The sequence below is a fragment of the Phocoena phocoena genome, chromosome 3, assembly GCF_963924675.1.
Source record: "Phocoena phocoena chromosome 3, mPhoPho1.1, whole genome shotgun sequence".
In the NCBI taxonomy this organism is placed as follows: domain Eukaryota; kingdom Metazoa; phylum Chordata; class Mammalia; order Artiodactyla; family Phocoenidae; genus Phocoena; species Phocoena phocoena.
The window spans coordinates 14,348,056-14,364,840 of NC_089221.1; the positions used below are offsets into that span (position 1 = coordinate 14,348,056).

The 16,785-nt window shown below is 46.1% G+C and overlaps 1 protein-coding gene across 1 annotated transcript in view; it reads right to left on the reverse strand.

Moving 5' to 3' along the window:
- Positions 1-16,785, reverse strand: part of MYO10 (myosin X) — a 215,886-nt gene that overhangs the window by 23,652 nt on the left and 175,449 nt on the right. The window contains exons 20-26 of the mRNA XM_065874870.1: positions 13,009-13,133; positions 12,802-12,916; positions 7,017-7,123; positions 5,721-5,954; positions 5,312-5,357; positions 3,704-4,570; positions 2,293-2,416 (exon numbers count right to left, since the gene is read on the reverse strand). Of these exons, the coding sequence (XP_065730942.1) occupies positions 2,293-2,416; positions 3,704-4,570; positions 5,312-5,357; positions 5,721-5,954; positions 7,017-7,123; positions 12,802-12,916; positions 13,009-13,133 (1,618 nt within the window). The remainder of the gene's footprint in view (positions 1-2,292; positions 2,417-3,703; positions 4,571-5,311; positions 5,358-5,720; positions 5,955-7,016; positions 7,124-12,801; positions 12,917-13,008; positions 13,134-16,785) is intronic.

The window sequence follows — 16,785 nt, forward strand, 5'->3', positions numbered from 1 at the left end:
ACCTAGCTGAGAAGCCTTTGTGATCACACCAAGTACCAGAGCTGTTTCCTAACAAACAGCAAACTTGCCAGGGGGTACCAGAAGGAAACTGTTTTTTTTTTCTTTCTTGATTTGTGGCTTTAATCTCGGTTTCTCAACACAAGCCAAGAGGAAACTGTAGTACAAAGTTATCCTATTATCTTATCGTCTTTGGATGATAAAGGTTATTCACAGCTGTTTCAAAGACACAGATTACAACAGTCATCCCAAGAGCCCTCACCCACCAGTCACTCTGCTGCTCTTACGTTATTGATGGGACTCACTCCCAGCCCTGCCCCCCCCCCAATTCCGGGTGTTCCCTTCGTATTTCATCTAGAGAATTTGATCAACGCTCTTAGTTTCGTGACTGTAAACACCTTTAGTAGTACTAGGCTGGTGCAAACTCATCTACGCTCACAAAACAGAATCTGGTGGTTGGTTAGATTTTCCTTATCATTGGTTTCTTTGAAACTTTTGGTCACAACTTTAAGGCTTTATTAAACAATAAACGGTAATGTATCAGAGATTAAGTGGTGACGCAGTTACACAATAACTCTTTGTTTCATTAAGAGATGAGTGTGCCAAAACCTCACTTGCTTACCTTCTTGAGCTCTTAATGCTTTAATCTTGGGATTTTAGCGCTCTGAATGTATCTTTACTTTTTCCTAATCTTATTTGTTTTAATCAGACAATTATACAATAAAAGAATGCCATATATTATAAATAAGAGTGATTTACAGGGAATTTTTGAGCTAAATTAGGGAACTAGATTAACTAGGGGGAGAGGAAAATATATGAATAATAAAAAGCTTTATTCTGAGAAATGCATGAGAAAATCTTAAAATGCTACGATTAGATACTTATTGGGTTATTAGGTTCTGATCTGTGATTACATTTTTTCCTTCATCCAATGAACACTCGATTATTCGGTTAGAATTTCTCAATCTTTTTCATTCCAACGCTCCTACAAGAATTCCCATCAACCAGTGACTCTGGCCAATAGGAAGCTCTCCCCTAAAAATAAACCTGGAGGGGTTTCTGTGAGCACCTGGGGGATCTGAGGCTGAGAACAGCAGAACTTTGAAAAGCAAATGAATGATGTTAGCAGTTAGACAGACATTGAAGACGGGGGGAAAAAAATGAAAAGGAGAAAAAAAAATGAAAAGGAGAAGACATAGATGAAGAGAAAACAATGTTAAGGAGGGCAAAAGAGATACGAGAAAAGATAAATATGCCAACAGAAGAGAGAAGCAAAGGCCAAGAACAGAAGAAACAGGGAAAGGGAACCCAGAATAAAAAGGTTTTCATGGGGGAAGAAGAAAAGGAAAAGGGAAGAAAGAAAGATGGCAGCAGAAAAGAAAGTGAAGAAAAGGCTCAGAGAAAACATAAAAAACTTGAACCATCTGGGGACAATGGATCTTGTTATCTCTGCCCCATCCCCAAGATTTGGCCTCTTTCCCCTCATGGAGTCGAGGGCCGTGTGAGAAACCAATCCGCTCTTTAGATGACCCGCATAAAACTCCTACCAAAAATTGGCGCTGATTATGGTTTCTCATGATTCCTGTCCCTGATTTGGAAGTCAAGGTCAAGAACATGAATAAGGCATGGGTACAAGGTCCTGATTAAGTACTTTTCCAGAAGGAGGATGCTTCAAGGTCCCCAAGTATTAAGGTTCAGTACAGTACATTCGAAGTTTCCCAGCAATGCAAAAATATAATTAAAAATTCTTATCATGAGCAAGAGATAGACAGTAGGCGTCACAGGCAGTTTAAGCCAGGGGTGATCCTCTCTCAGATCTTTCCTTTCCCATGTATAAGGGTGTCTAATACTCCTGTGGGAGGGAAGAATGCAGCTTCATCATGGTAATGGGCTGCACTAACCCCAGCAGCAACATACATGTGTGTTTGTATGTATGTGTGAGAAAGAGAGAGAGGAAACGATGTGGGAAGGAAGGGAGGGAGGGAGGGAGGGAGGGAGGGAGGAAGGAAGGAAGGAAGAAGGAAGGAAAAGAGCACAGATATGAGAGACACATGGAGGCAACAGGGAGAGAGGGACTGAAAGCGGTGACAGTGGTTGCAGACCCTTTGTCCTAATGCTGCATACGGTCCAGTAGGGTCCCCCACATCACACCACCACGGCATCCTCCATCCACCTAAGAGGACCTCACACCAGGTAAGGGGTATGTGGGATAACTTTCTCAGCCCCCCTCCTTCAGCCTCAGCTTCCCATCACTTCACCCCCTAACCCAGTCACCAGGGTGGCTGCAGGTCATACCTTTCATGTACAGGAAGCTGTGGAAGTAAGGCAGCGTGACACAGCTGTACACAGAGTCCCGCCGGTATGAAAGTTCATCGTCCGTATCAAACCGAGAGTCGAAGTCCTCTTCACTATCTTCAAACTGGACCAGGAGAGACAGAGAGAGCCAACAGTGAGCAAAAAGGACAGAAAACAAGCAAAGGAAATGCCCAGCACAGGTCAACACTGAAAAAGTAAAAACAACAGACAAAGAAGTAACACACTGCTTCGTCACAGTGCAACGGAGGTGTGGTCATCAAAAGAATTCCGAATTACAAAATACTGCCTTCTGGTGTCAAACCGTCAGTTGACTTGATACGTAACACGTGAGACATATTTTAATCCCAAGGCTATGTATTCAAAGTACAACGCTGCTGTTTAAGCGTACAATTTTAATCAAACCATCCAAGAGTTAATTCCCTTTAAGTTACTGTGCTAAAAATGTCTTCAAGGACTTCCCTGGCAGCGAAGCGGGTAAGAATCTCCCTGCCAACGTACGGGACACGGGTTCGAGCCCTGGTCCGGGAAGATCCCACAGGCTGCGGAGCAACTAAGCTCGCGCGCCACAACTACTGAGCCTGCGCTCTAGAGCCCGTGAGCCACAACTACTGAGACTGTGTGCCACAACTACTGAAGCCTGTGCGCCTAGAGCCTGTGCTCTGCAATAAGAGAAGCCACTGCGATGAGAAGCCTGTGCACCGCAACGAAGAGTAGACCCCGCTCGCCACAACTAGAGAAAGCCCGCGTGTAGCAACGAAGACCCAAGACAGCCAAAATTAAATAAATTAGTTAAAAAAAAAATCCTTAAATAAATAAACAAATAAATACAAATATCTTCAAGCCTTAGAAAGGCAAGGGAGTATTTAACACACGGACAACGGGAAGAAATAAAAGTAAACTATAAATAAATCCAGAAGCTGGAAAGAGCACGTTCAAGCCCTTAAAGGTTCCTCCCTTACAACCAGAAAAATATACATCACGTCCTGCAGCGGGCGGGTGAAGCTACCGTCAGGAAAGGTCTCTGAAGTGCCCCTGGCAAGTCTCGTTCCCGTTTAGGGCGGGTCTCATTTCCCAACCTGCTGCAAAGCCAGCACAGACACAGCCAGAGCCTCCACTGAAAATGCCAGTTTTCTTAGGCTTTGGGCAAGACGCAGTTCTGGGTTTTGCGTTCAACCTCCAACAGGCACCAAGTTCCACTTACTTGTGTGACGATCGCTTTCGGCAAGAGAGAGGGGTTTAAGGCCAGCCTTAAGAGCCTGACTTTGGAATCCTGGCCCGTTCTAGGCGGGATGTCTTCATCCAAGGGATAGTGCAACGGGGGCGAGGATGGTAGACAACTTCCACCGCAATGCGGGCAAATCGGGGCCCCGGGAGGACAGCAGATACTCACCGAGGACTGGGCCCCCTCCGAGCTGAACCGGTAGGCCCCCGAGCTGTTGTAGGTGCCCACGGAGCATCGGTAGTCTGGGGACCACTGGCTGCTGTAGGAGTTGGAGAAGGTCACGCTGCTGCCGGAGGTGACAGCCCCGTCCTCGTAGTCGTCCTGGTCGTAGTTGTAGTCGCCGTCCGGGGAGGGCAGGCCCCCAGGGGTCTGGGGCATGCAGTAGGTGGGCTCCCCGGAGGAGGAGTCGTGCTCCGAGGGGGCCAGCAGCACGGTGCTGTCGGGGTCGGGGCTGGTGGGCACCACGGTGTCGTTCATGTAGGGGTCCTCCTCCGAGGATTCGTCGCTGGTCCGGATGCCACTGGTGCGCTGGTCCGAGTGGCCGTGCTCGCTGGGGTTGGGCGAGTCCTTGAAAGCGTCGTCGTCGGCCTCGAAGCCCTCGTCCACCTCCTCCTCTGGGTAGGGCTGGCTGAAGTTGAAGCTGGGCTTCTCGCCGCAGGCACCCTCCGCCAGGTCGGCCCGCACACCCACAGACCCGCTACCCACCGACAGGGAGCGCTCGATGTTGCGGACGCACTCGTCGATCTCGTCGAAGTTGAGCGACTCCAGGAACTCCTGGGCAGCGCGGCAGGCTTCGTCCTCCAGCCGCCGCAGCTCCTCGTCCCGCAGCTGCTGCAGCTTCTGCAGGGAGGCCTCGGTCAAGGACAGCTCCTGGCGTTCCTTCACGCGCTGCAGGTCCTCGATTTCCTTCTCCAGGCGCAGGATCTCTTCTACCTGCTTGTTCTCCTTCTGCTTCTCCAGCTCCCGGGTCAGCTCGGCCTCCCTCTGACTCTTCTGCAAGGCTTCCTGTTCCCGCTGCTTCCTCGCTGCTTCCTCCTGGACACAGAGGAAGGAAGGGGTCAGGTCAGGAAGTGACACTATGGAGAGTGCGGGCAGCGACCCTCCTTTGGGATGAGATGTGCTTGCCGGGGGCTGAACTGCATCCCTCCCTCCCCCAAATCGCTATGTGTGGCCCCAACCCCCAGTCCCCTCGGGATATGTCTGGATTTGGAGCAGGGCCTTTAAAGAGGTGATGAAGTTACAATGAAGCCGTGAGGTAGGGCTCTAACCCAACTGACTGGTGTCCTTATAAAGAAGAGGGGATTGGGACATACACACGGGGCACTGGGGAAGCAGGTACGCAGGTGCAAGACCACGTGAGGACACAGCAAGTTACAGAGAGAGGCTTAAGAAGAAACCAACCCTGCCAACACCTTGATCTTGAACCTTTAGCCTCCAGAATTGTGAGACAATCAATTTCTGTTGTTTAATCTGCCCAGGCTGTGCTACTTTTGTTAGAGCAGCCCGAGCAAACTAATACAGTGATTATACTGGTCTAGAGCTATCATGCTGTCGTGATTCACACTGAAACCTTAAGACATTCACACACTTTTACCCAATTGTAATGGGTTAGAAATTGCAGCATAAACATCTCCTCTAAAATTCTTCCTCCTGTATGTTTATTTTAGCTTTGAATCCTTCTCCCTACATCTTTACTTTAGTTTCAAATCATTGAGGCAAAGTGTTTGAACTGGGAAGGTAACAGACAAGATGTCATGTTGTCGCGGCATTCTTCACCTGTTGGGCGCGGAGCTCAGCTTCTCTTCGTTCCCTCTCTCTTTCTCTGAAAACAGTCAAGAAAAAAAGACAGTGAAAATAAACGAAAGCAATGAAAAAAATCCGACACCCGCTTTCCAGAGAGCGAACTTTTTAACAGAAGCTTTGCAAAAGACAACTTAGAAGTGTGAAGGAGGGATAGGGTCTCTTCCTTTGGCAATATACCTATTCTCTGCATGAATAAAAATACCACAAAACTGGGTCTTCAATGCTGCTAAGAAATTTTATCTGAGCCACCAAGCGTTACTGTTTCAAACAGCAGGTTCCATAGCATCCACTGGGAATTCCTGCTGCGAAGCTGGATATAGAGCATAAAAACGCCAGAGGTGTCCTCCTGTCTGTTTCATCCAAGCCAAGAAAGGTCCCATACCTTTCCTCCTCCTCCCGCTTCCTCTTTTCTTCTTCCGCCCGTTTCTTCTTTTCCTCCTCTGCCCGTTTCTCTGCCAGCAGCTGTTTGTAAACTCTGCGGGCAATCTGACCTCGGAGTTGCTTCTGGAAAACCACGGCCGCCTTTTTCAGGTGCAAAAACCTCCTCCTCAGAAGGAATGCTCTGTAATTCTTCTGTATAATCACTACACAATAAAGGACCTTCTTGTATTGCTTTCTGAAAATGAGAACAGAAACAGCACAACAGAATAACTGTGGAGGTAATGAGGCTTCCAGCTCTTTACATGAGTTTACGTTAATGTTACAAGACTAGACAGCAGGACCTCGTTTGGGGCTGATCCGCTCATAACAGAGACTCATTATAGGGAGCCGACAAGGAGGCCCTTGTGGGCAAAACAAAACAGAAGAAAAACAAAAGAATAACAACAAACGAAACTCAAGCAAGACCCTATCATCACGTTGGCTAAATAAACACATCACTCCTAATACTGACTTTGAAAAGTCCTGGCAGGAAGTTGGGTTGTAAACAGAACCAAGAGATGTGATATATTTTCCTGTCCTTATGAGGAAAAAAAGCAAAGGATTTGCCACAGCAGGACGGCTGTGTACTTGAGAAAATGTAACGTACTGTGACGAGCAAGGGTTCGGGTGGCCCGCAGGTCCGCAGAGGAGGAAAGAACTCAGACGCACAGGAAAAGAACCCGCCTCATTCGGCACACCCTGGAGAGGGGGCCACTGTGGACCCAATGGGATGACACCAAAGTCGACAGGCGAGCTGTCTGTGGCTTCAGTATGTGACCCAGAGGAACTAGGGAAATGTTTAAATATGTCGCCCAGTCCCCTGATGTCGCTGCCCTGAGACATCAGGAGCCCCTTTTCCCATTTCCTGCCCAGGTCAAGCTAACTTGGTGCTGGCAATGCTAGTTACGAGCACTGCCCTGGGACTCTCCTTAGCCTGGTCCTGACCCGAACCCATCCAGGTCTATTTTAAATGAAAGCATGTGGCCAGGGCCACCCCACCTGGTGACACACACGGGGGACGCCCCCTCCCGTCCGTGCACTTTTTTTTTGCGGTACGCGGGCCTGTCGCTGTTGTGGCCTCTCCCGTTGCGGAGCACAGGCTCCGGACGCGCAGGCTCAGCGGCCATGGCTCACGGGCCCAGCCGCTCCGCGGCATGTGGGATCTTCCCGGACCGGGGCATGAACCCGTGTCCCCTGCATCGGCAGGCGGACTCTCAACCACTGCGTCACCAGGGAAGCCCGTCCACGCACTTCTTACCGTGCCAAGTAGCCCAAGACGTGGGCCCGGATCACCATGGCCGCCCGCGTCAGCTCCTCCTCTCGCCGCTTCTCCAGTTTCTGCTCCAAGGACTCGCGAAGGAAGACCTGCCCAGGAGAGAGCAACATGTCACATCCACAGAATGCGGCAGGCAGCGGTAAGGCACTGCTGAGTCAGCTGTGTCTTTGGTGGGTAAGGCTTTTTTCTTTCTCTGATTTGCTCCAAACACAAACAGCCATGGTGTCCAGCACAGGGAATCTCAAATTCCTGGTGGGGAGAGGATTTTTTCTTTATTTTTTTTTTTTAAACTTCCCATCTGTCACAGACTAAGACCTTTGTAAAATATAGTAAACAATAGATTACTGGAAAGAAAAAACCAAAGGGGTATATAAAATCCAAGTCCCGTTTTTTCAATTACTAGTTCAACAGGCATAAGAGGGCTGTGAAATTGCCATCACGTTTATAAATCCTTATCTCACTGTGGGCTGGGACAAATAGTTCATGGGCCAGCACCAGTACTACAGTAAGTCTAAGTAAGAAGATATCTAGAGAGACTCCCTACCTTAAGAAGGAGAAGGAGGGGGGAAGGGGGGGAAGAGAGGGAGGAGGAGGAGAAGAAAAGCAAGGACAAAAGAAAGAAAGGGAGGGGGAAAAAATCCAAGAAATTTGTAAAATGTTACTTTGCCGTCACGTGGAAACGTTCCCTTCATGCCTGTCAAATGATTACGATCAAAGCGTCTTGGCCTCAAAAAATAATGCACATAAAAAACCTGACATTTAAGAACGTAATTCTATAAACCGTTTGCAATTAGAACTGACTCATTTAAGTTACCTCGGTTCAGCCACGGCAAGAAAAGTATCAGTAGAATCGGGACAAAGAGATTGTAACTATTTGCTGGTCTGTTTCTGCCCGTGGGCACCTCAATCCTGGGCTTACCATTTATCTAAGCCTAAGTGTGTCTGGTAATTGGCATTCGTATCAGAATTCCTAATATTTGAAAAGGTATGAAAATACTGAGACCCTCCCTCAATCGTGGTAGCTTTTAATTTTGTAATTTCCAATGTGATGCCTAAGGAAGTTCTGAATTATCTCCTGAAAACAAACAAATTTTTTCTTATGCTTTTCTGTTAACAGTCAGCTGGAGGCACTGGTCGGGGGCTGGTTAAACGACACACGCCCTCACTCATGATTTCTCAGTTTATGCTTCTGTGAGTCACTCTGGCCTATGATGATGCATTAGGTCCTCCTGATGGCACATTTTTCCAGACTCTCTGCCCTGGCTCTTCCAAGACATTTGGGCAGAAAAGCAAATAAAGAATCCCACCTTCATGTGACTCACAGAAGCCTTACCTACTCCTGCTGTGGGTTCCTGAGCATTTGTCAAACTCTCCCACCAAATAATTCTCTCGGAAAAGCTTTTCATACAATGCTCTTCCTATAACTGCAATTAATATGCTCTGCTGATACATAAAGAGACTGCAGCTTGAGCAAAAAAAAAAAAAGTTTAATGTAAGAAACAGCAGCTACGAGCATAAAGCTTGTTAGTTCAGCATTGAGAAAAAGTTTTCAGAAATAGGAAGCAGTTTTCATCAAGACTGGACTTCAAAGAAATATTTAAACTTCTCTTTGAGACGATTTTTTGATATTAAGGATCTTAGTCTAACGCTGTTGCTCTGGTTAGTGTTTAAAAGAAAAAGTAATGAAGTCAAATCTTGAACAAGAGTGGTGATGGTGGTGGTGACATCGTAACACAAAAGCATCGATGCCAACGAGCAGTACATTTATCAGACGAACAAATAGGAAGCTTTATGAAGGAAAGAGCGTTTCACACCTTATCAGAAGTCAAGGGACTGTCTTGGTTGGAATCAGAGTCAGAGAAATACCTGCCTTAGTTTCATGCCCAGCAAAGAGAGCTCTATGCTCTGCCTATTAGATTTACTTCCACATCTTTATCTATCGATAGATTCCTTCCATAACCCGAAGGGCAAACGGAGTAAAATGCTTTAGAGACCTGACTTGGCTTCATTAAGAACATCCACCCTGAATTTATGCAACACACAGAAAGTGATGCCAGATCTTCCAGCCCAGTGATGTCCGCTGCCACGTTGCCATGTTCCCAGGATGCAGCCAAGATCGAGTCAGCAGGACCCAGCTGCTGTGAGCGGAGGCACCGGCCTCGTCAGGCATCATCAAGCAGCTTAGGAAGGGGCAGTGCCCACTCAGGGGGCTGCTCGGCTAACCTTGACTCAATATCCAATACGAATAGTTTCTCATGGCTTTTCCTATCATTTGCTTAGAGAGCTCAAGAGCCTATGGATTATTCCAGTAAAATGTCTTTATAGAATACCTCGTGCAGGATTTATTGCCAGAGAAGAAATAAGGTCTGGCAATGTAGTCCACGGACCAGAAAAGTAAAACGTGCCAGAGTCACAAGGTAGAGGGGAAAGGCAAAACCAGGAAGAAAGAGGGGAGCAGCTGTTCACCTCCGTCTCCCTAAACTTGGCTTCTCAGCAGGGGCGTACAGCAGGATCTCCTGCTTGGGCTGTTCCAGAGGCTTGGACAGGCCTCCTAGCTTCTTTAGGGATGCTTCCCCAGCAGATAAGAGTCCTTGCCTTCCAAAGACCAGATGTGTTTTAAGCCAGTGAATTCAGACCTGGCGCCATGTTTAATTTGCTGACTACAGCGCTGCCCACATTTCCCTCTGTCATGTAAGTGTTGACAGAAACTTCTTTACCAGAAGATCTAGATATTTGTTAGAGGTTCAGGGTTTTAAATGCAAAGACCTCTGGCAGCAACACTGACTGAAACACTGCTAGAGTATAATTAAGTGTATAATTAAGTCAAATGTTGGTCAAGGTCAAGGCTATTTAGTGGATACAATTCAAATGCTCTCATGTTTCCATTTATTTCCTAATATTTATGTGAAATGATAAGCTTCCATCCCACTTCTGCTTCCAATGTGTCACCAATTAAAATTTAACTCCTCTTTAAAGATTTCCTTTTCTTGAATACTCTTCTGATCATGTCAATTCACAGTGCGCTCTCTCCTGGAGGTGTGTCCTTATTCCTTCCAGAGATCACACTGCATAATTTATCAGTTGTATGGGATGACTTATCTCCCAGAAACTTAGTAAACCGGGGGCAATGCCCATGTCTTTATGTCTCCGTATCCCTGTGCTACACCCAGTTCTAAGTCTTGCTGGGGCCTGATTTCCACCGTAAATTGTAAATGAAGTTGGATTGATTTTTTCAGAGCTCAGAAAAGAGACCGGTATTGGCTGGGTGAGTCAATAATCTTTGATGTTATTCCATGGTATAAGGCAGTGAGACAGGAGGCGGATATCAGTTTATAGAGAATGTAATACCTTTTTAATTAAAAAAATCAGATCAGACTATATTATACTGCCAAGAGCTCCACTTGAACCAACTTCTTTAGAAAGTCCTTTGAGTGACTCAACATACAACATCTTGTGCCATCACTTTATAGTTTTTTAGCATTTAACAGACACTGACTGAGCTCCTACTATGTGAACTCCTACTACGTGCATTGTGTTGTGTAGAAGAACGAACAATGAACTCTACGTTCTCTATTGGGTGATTGTAGACAAGTCACCAGGTAATACCAAGAAAACATGACAGCATGTTAAGTGTTATAACAGGGCAGAAAACAGAAAGATGTCAATGACAGAGAAGGGGGCTTAGCCCAGTTTAGGGATGAGTTTTGGTTCAGGGTGCAGTGAAGAATGTCAAATAGGGTTCCTGTCAAAGCCTGCATCTAAGCAGAGACTTGAAGGAGGAGTTGGCTAAACGGGGTGGAGGGGAGGGTGGAGAATTCCAGGTAAAGAGACCTATACACCTGGGAGGACACACCCCAAGGTGACCCCCAATGAGTTACACCCTTGTTTAATCCTATTAGTGTGGGTGGAACCCGTGACTTTCTTCTAGAACATGGCAACGGTGATGGGCTATCACTCTTATGGATATGTTACATCATATAAGACTCCACCTTAGGAGACTGGGGCAGGAGTGTCTCCTGCTGGCCCTGAAGAAGTGGGAGGGCGTGGGAGGGGGTCAGGTGGTTAAAAACTGTGGGGGGACCTCTAGAAGCTGAGAGTGGCCCCAGGGGGCAGCCAGCAGGAAAAGAGGGTCCAGTGGGACTGCAGCCTCAGTCCTACAACTGCAAAGAAGGGCATTCTAGAGCCACGTGAGATTGGAAGAGGACCCCAAGCTCCAGAAGGGAATGCAGCCCCAGCTGACACTCTGACACCCTGACAGAGGACCAGCTAAGCTGTGCCTGGACCCCTGACCCATAGAGGTCATTGAGGTAATTGGTGTGTGTTGTTAAAGCTGCTAAGTTTATGGCTGTCTGTTACACAGCAATAGATAACTAATACAATACCTCTGCATGCCATCTCTACCTTGCTAGATGTTTGCATCTTAAATACCTGGCCAGCTGAAATCCTTCAAGAGCAGAAGAGTATGTTCATTATACACTTTCCTTTGCTAAGTGGGCTCCAGGTGATGCCTAAATACTTGTCATTAATCTCACATCAATGTTATAGACTGAATTCTTATGCTGCAGCCCTAACCCCCAATGTGATGGTATTTGAAAGTCAGGCCTTTAGGAAGTAATTACGTTTAGGAGGGTGGGGCCCCATGATAGGATTAGTGCCCTTATAAGAGGAGGAAGAGAGACCAGAACTCACTCTCCACCGTGTCAGGACACAGTAAGAAGGCAGCTGTCTATAAACCGGGAAGGAGACCTTCACCAGAACCTGACCATGCTGGCACCCTGATCTCAGAATTCCAGCCTCCAGAACTGTGTGAAATAAATGTCTGTGCTTAAGCCACCCTGTCTATGGTATTTTGTCAGAGAAGCTCTGAGATGAAGACAGTCAAACTGCAAGATATGTGTCTCTGTTTCCCTCTTCCTCCTCTTTCTTTTTTTTAAACAAAGAAACTCCTAGGTTAAAAACATAATGTAAGCAGAAACTTTAAAATATTTCTCTGCTGCTCCATTCCTACTTGTAGAGTCAGGAGGATGAAGCTTGAGGAACACTTCTTACTTTTGAAGACAACCATACACTCAAAGGCCAACCCCCAGCTGCCTGCATTTCTGCCTCTCCTGTGTGATAAGACCCTGGAGGTAGGTGGCAGAAGGAGAATGGAACCCCAAATGAGAGCTCTGGAAGTTCCTGATACAGGGAGAAGAGGTCATACTGCCAATTTTATGGCTAAGTTTTGCTGTTGAGGCCAGACTGCTTATCACTCAGCTAAGGGGTAAAGGCCTCAGTCACACCTGCATGTTTAAAAAAATGGATTTCAACTTGGCTTTCCAGACTGGACTTTGGGTAACCTGCCGGATTTTGGACTACTTGCTGGTCTCCCACACAACAGCTCCTGTGATGCAGGGAGAACATTCAGTATTCTATTCTTATAATGCAAAGTTAGAAGGGTCTGGGGTATCACTTCTTAGATGCCAGAGGCTGCCCAGTTCTTCCCTGGCACTGAGTTGCCCATCAGCCAACATTTGTTGACTGACTGAATGAAAACACACGCACTTAGGATCCGATGCTTCAATGTGTCCCCAAGAACACAGTCCCTGAAAATCAAGGACTTCAGATAAAAGACTCATGTTGGGAGGACAAAGAGTATGGCTAGCATGATACCATGCGTATCTTCCCAACATTGGAAAAACAGTTGGCTAGCAGTCATCACAGAACACCGAACTCAAACATCTCTCAGGGGGTTGATGGGACGGTCGTTCTTTCTCCGAAATTTTACCTTCGTCTTCCCCAGCTGCCACTCGCTGTTGGAGGCGTCATAGAGCTGCAGCAGGGCCGTGCACTTGCCCCTCACGTCCTCAGGCAGAGCCACGTTCCTCGCCAGCACCTTATATCTGCAAAAGAAGAATGCCCAGCGTCACCTTGCGCTAAAATCCGTTCCCCAGCCCCTCTGCAAAGAAAGAGGGTCTCTGCAGCTCTGTCTTGCCTTTTGTAAAAATCCTGGAAGGGTCTTCGGACAGCATACCCAGCTTTCCGGATCCTGACTGTCTCCAGCATCCCGGAGTACCGCAGCTGGTTGACCACAACTGCCTGTTCAAACTGGTCGGGCATCTAAAACATGCCAAGAGGTGAGAAGATGACGTTAACAAGACCGCACACACCCCCCCCCCCCCCGCCATGGTTTTAAACACACACATTTTGAACCTACACAAATATACAAAACAGAAAACAAACCCCACCCCACATACCCATAGCCTAGCTGTAACAGCCAGCACCCATGTCAATGCTGCACCCCCATCCTTAGCCCACTTACTCCCTGACCTTGGATTTTTTTTGAAGTCCCAGATAGTACACACTCTCATTTGTAAATATATCAGTATCACTTTTATTTTTTAATTTTTGGGCTGTGCTTTGCGGCATGTGAGATCAGTTCCCTGACCAGGGATGGAACCCGTGCCCCCTGCAGTGGAAGTGTGGACCACTGGACCGCCAGGGAAGTGTTCCAGTATCATTTTTTAAAATAGAACCACAACACTATCTTAAAAGATACCAATAATTCCCTGATATTAATATCCAGGTTCAAATTTCTGATTATTTTACAAATTTCATAAATGGACCACCATTTTTAATGCTATGTTTTCCAAAGAATCTTAAGTGTCATGCAAATATCACTTTATTTACTTTTCAAAATTCAATTTCCAGGCATTTTTTTTAGCTGAAGAATGCAGTGATCTAGTGAGGGCTGGGGGCGGGGTTAGGGGCTGGGGAGGAAAAGGAGAGTTTGTAAGTGGAGAAAACAGACAAAAATGAAAAAAAATTAATTTTCTCAATTTCTAGTCAGAAACCCCATTTATCGAGCTCCATGCTATGGTCACTAAATAAATTAATCCCAGAACATACAAACAAAAGACAGAGGAAATCAAGCCAAGACATAACATTCTGAACCATATTCTCTTATCTGTTCAGTTGCCAAACAAACTGGTGTTGCTGACAGGACAATAGTCTTTCAGGGTAAAGCCCAAAAGTATGCCATTTCCCACTCACAGCTTTTTGGGCAGTGATTTGTGTTTTAATCCAAATACCCCATTCCCTTTAATTAATTCGTATTTTCTTATCTTACACAACTGTGTACAAAATGACTGAAAAATAGTGCCATAGAACACAAGTACATTGTTAAAAAGTGCAAAGACGGTAAGTGGCTTAAATTTGCGAGCCTTAAAAACACAGCCAGTCATTAACACAAAATCAGGCTGAAAGCCATGTTATTCTGTACGCTTTCCAAGCTAGCAAAAAAATAAATCTGAAGAATGCTCTGTAAATCTCCCTTGCAGCGTTTGATGGAAAAGCTGCCATCATATCCAGCAGGATGACTCGTCTCATATTTAATTTCTCCTACAAACACTGGGGTCAGATGTCTACTCAGCAGTATTCTACCGGAGTCTAGCCAATAAATAAGGGCGAATATCCAAAGAACTGGGGCTCACTGGTTTCTGGTCTTAATTATTTCAAATATCCCTAGACAAGAAAGAATAAAATAAAAGCATGAAAAAATTAGCCTTGATAACTCCTTTCCCTTATCTTCGGATTGAAACACAGAGAGAGAGGCAACTGTTCTGAGGGTATTTGGTTAAAATGCTTCTGTTAGATTTATTTGGGAATATAATCTGAACAGTAGCGATCCACAACGACCTGTAGAGCTAATATAAAACAAACACTGAATAAGGCATGAGACTTAGTTAACTTTGTTAATTCATAGAGAAAGCTACGAATTTCATATTTATTCATTTGATGCTCAAAGACTTGTTAAATTAAAAAAAAAAAAAACTCTCTAAATCTCTCTCAAACTTTCACTGTTCCTGACCCATACTTTTTTCCTTGCTCCTTTTCTTTCAATCTCTACTTAACAAAGTCCGTACAATTCCTTAGTTTGGCACTAGTTATTAAAACACTCTGAAAAATATTACTAAAGGGACACCCCATCCAAAAAGTCCAGCGGCACTTACCATCTTCCAGTCCCTCCGAGGAACATTCCACCTTCGGTTTGGCTCTCAGGCCAAAATTCATATGGAAAACAACTGCCACACTGACCTTTTCGCCACAGCTAAAGACACTGAACAATAATGAACACCATTCCTGTGCTTTAAAAAGTGCTCGGTCGCCATGACAACCCCTTCCATTCTCGGGCTAATTAGTGTGGTGTGGTTGTAGGATTTCATACAGCCTCGGGAGGGGAGGGAGGGTGGGAGGGAGCCACCAGGAGTGGCCACTCTTTCCAGGCTCCCATTGTGATTGTGTTTCTGCCCCTTCACAGAAATTTAACCGGGGGAAGGGGGATCTGTTCGCAGATTGTCGCCCTGGGCAACACACAGGGCAATCACGAGGGGAGTAGACCTGTATTTCCATTGGTGGGTCTCAACTTCCTTTTCTTTCTGGTGAATTTAATGTTCAAAGATGACACAGCTGGAGGGTGGACAAGTCACAACTCAAAGGCATGTGGCCTTTCAAAACTTCAGCTAATGCACTCCAGTCTGTACTGGTAACTCTTTTCCAGAACTGGAGGTCCTCCCTCCAAAGACTGCCGGCAGTGTCCTAACTGTGAAGTTTTGATGACCGACAGCAAGGCAGGATTTGGGAAGTAACAGTCATAAACCGGGGCAATTATAGTCCCAGGAGTCTGGTCTTGATCCGTTTACTGAATCTAAATGATTAAACACCTACTATGCGCCAAGGTTTTGTGATTCATGCTTTCGGGGGAAACAAAAGGCGGGGGCTGGATTCTTTTTTGTCTTAAATCAAAACCCATCACCAGAGTAGGACATTCATTACAACTGATGAACCCACATGACACATCCTAATCACCCCAAGTGCATATCTGACATCAGGGTTCACTCTTGGTGCTGTACATTCTATGGGTTTTGATGACTATGTAATGACACGTGTCCATCATCAGAGCATCGCACAGAGTGGTCTTGCTGTCCTAAAAATCCTGTGCTTCATCTATTCACTTCTACCTCTCCCCAACAGCTGGCAACCACTAATCTTTTTACTGTCTCCACAGCTTTTTTTTTTAAGACTAATTTTTTTAAAGAGCGGTTTTAGGTTCACAGCAAAATTGAGAGGAAGGTACAGAGATTTCCCTTATACCCTCTGACCCTCACTTGCATAGCCTCACAGGGCTGATTCTGTTTCCAAGGACCCTGAAATTTAGGAGGGTGACAGGTATGCCAAACATCACTACTTATTTGGTAGATGGCCTACTACAAAACCATACTAAAAATTAAAGTTACGTTCCTTGGGAACACGGGACAAAGAGAAGTACTGAGGGGGCATGGGTGTCACGTGAATTTGAACCCAGGTCTGACCCAGAGTTTGGGCTCTCACAACTCCCACTCACTGCTGGAGGGGAAGGGACATTCTACACAGAGAACACAGCACAAACCAAAGCCAAGAGGTGGAAAGAGAACCTGGCATGTTCATAGTTCAGTCCAGGATGGAACGCGGAGGTGGACGGGGACCTGAGCTGTTGGTGGACACGGCACTCAAGTTTGATGCCACTGTTTCCAGGATCGCGATCTGCCCGCCGGGGGCAGACCTGTGCTGTAGAAGGATCCCCGTGTTGGTAGCAGCAAAACTGGAAACAAGACCAGAGGCATGGCTGGGTCTATTTTGATATCATGCCCATCATGAAGTGTTAGGCGGCCATTACAAAATAAGACCAAATTAAAGATGCCCCAGTTAACTCTCAAGCCTTTTTGAAAGGTGA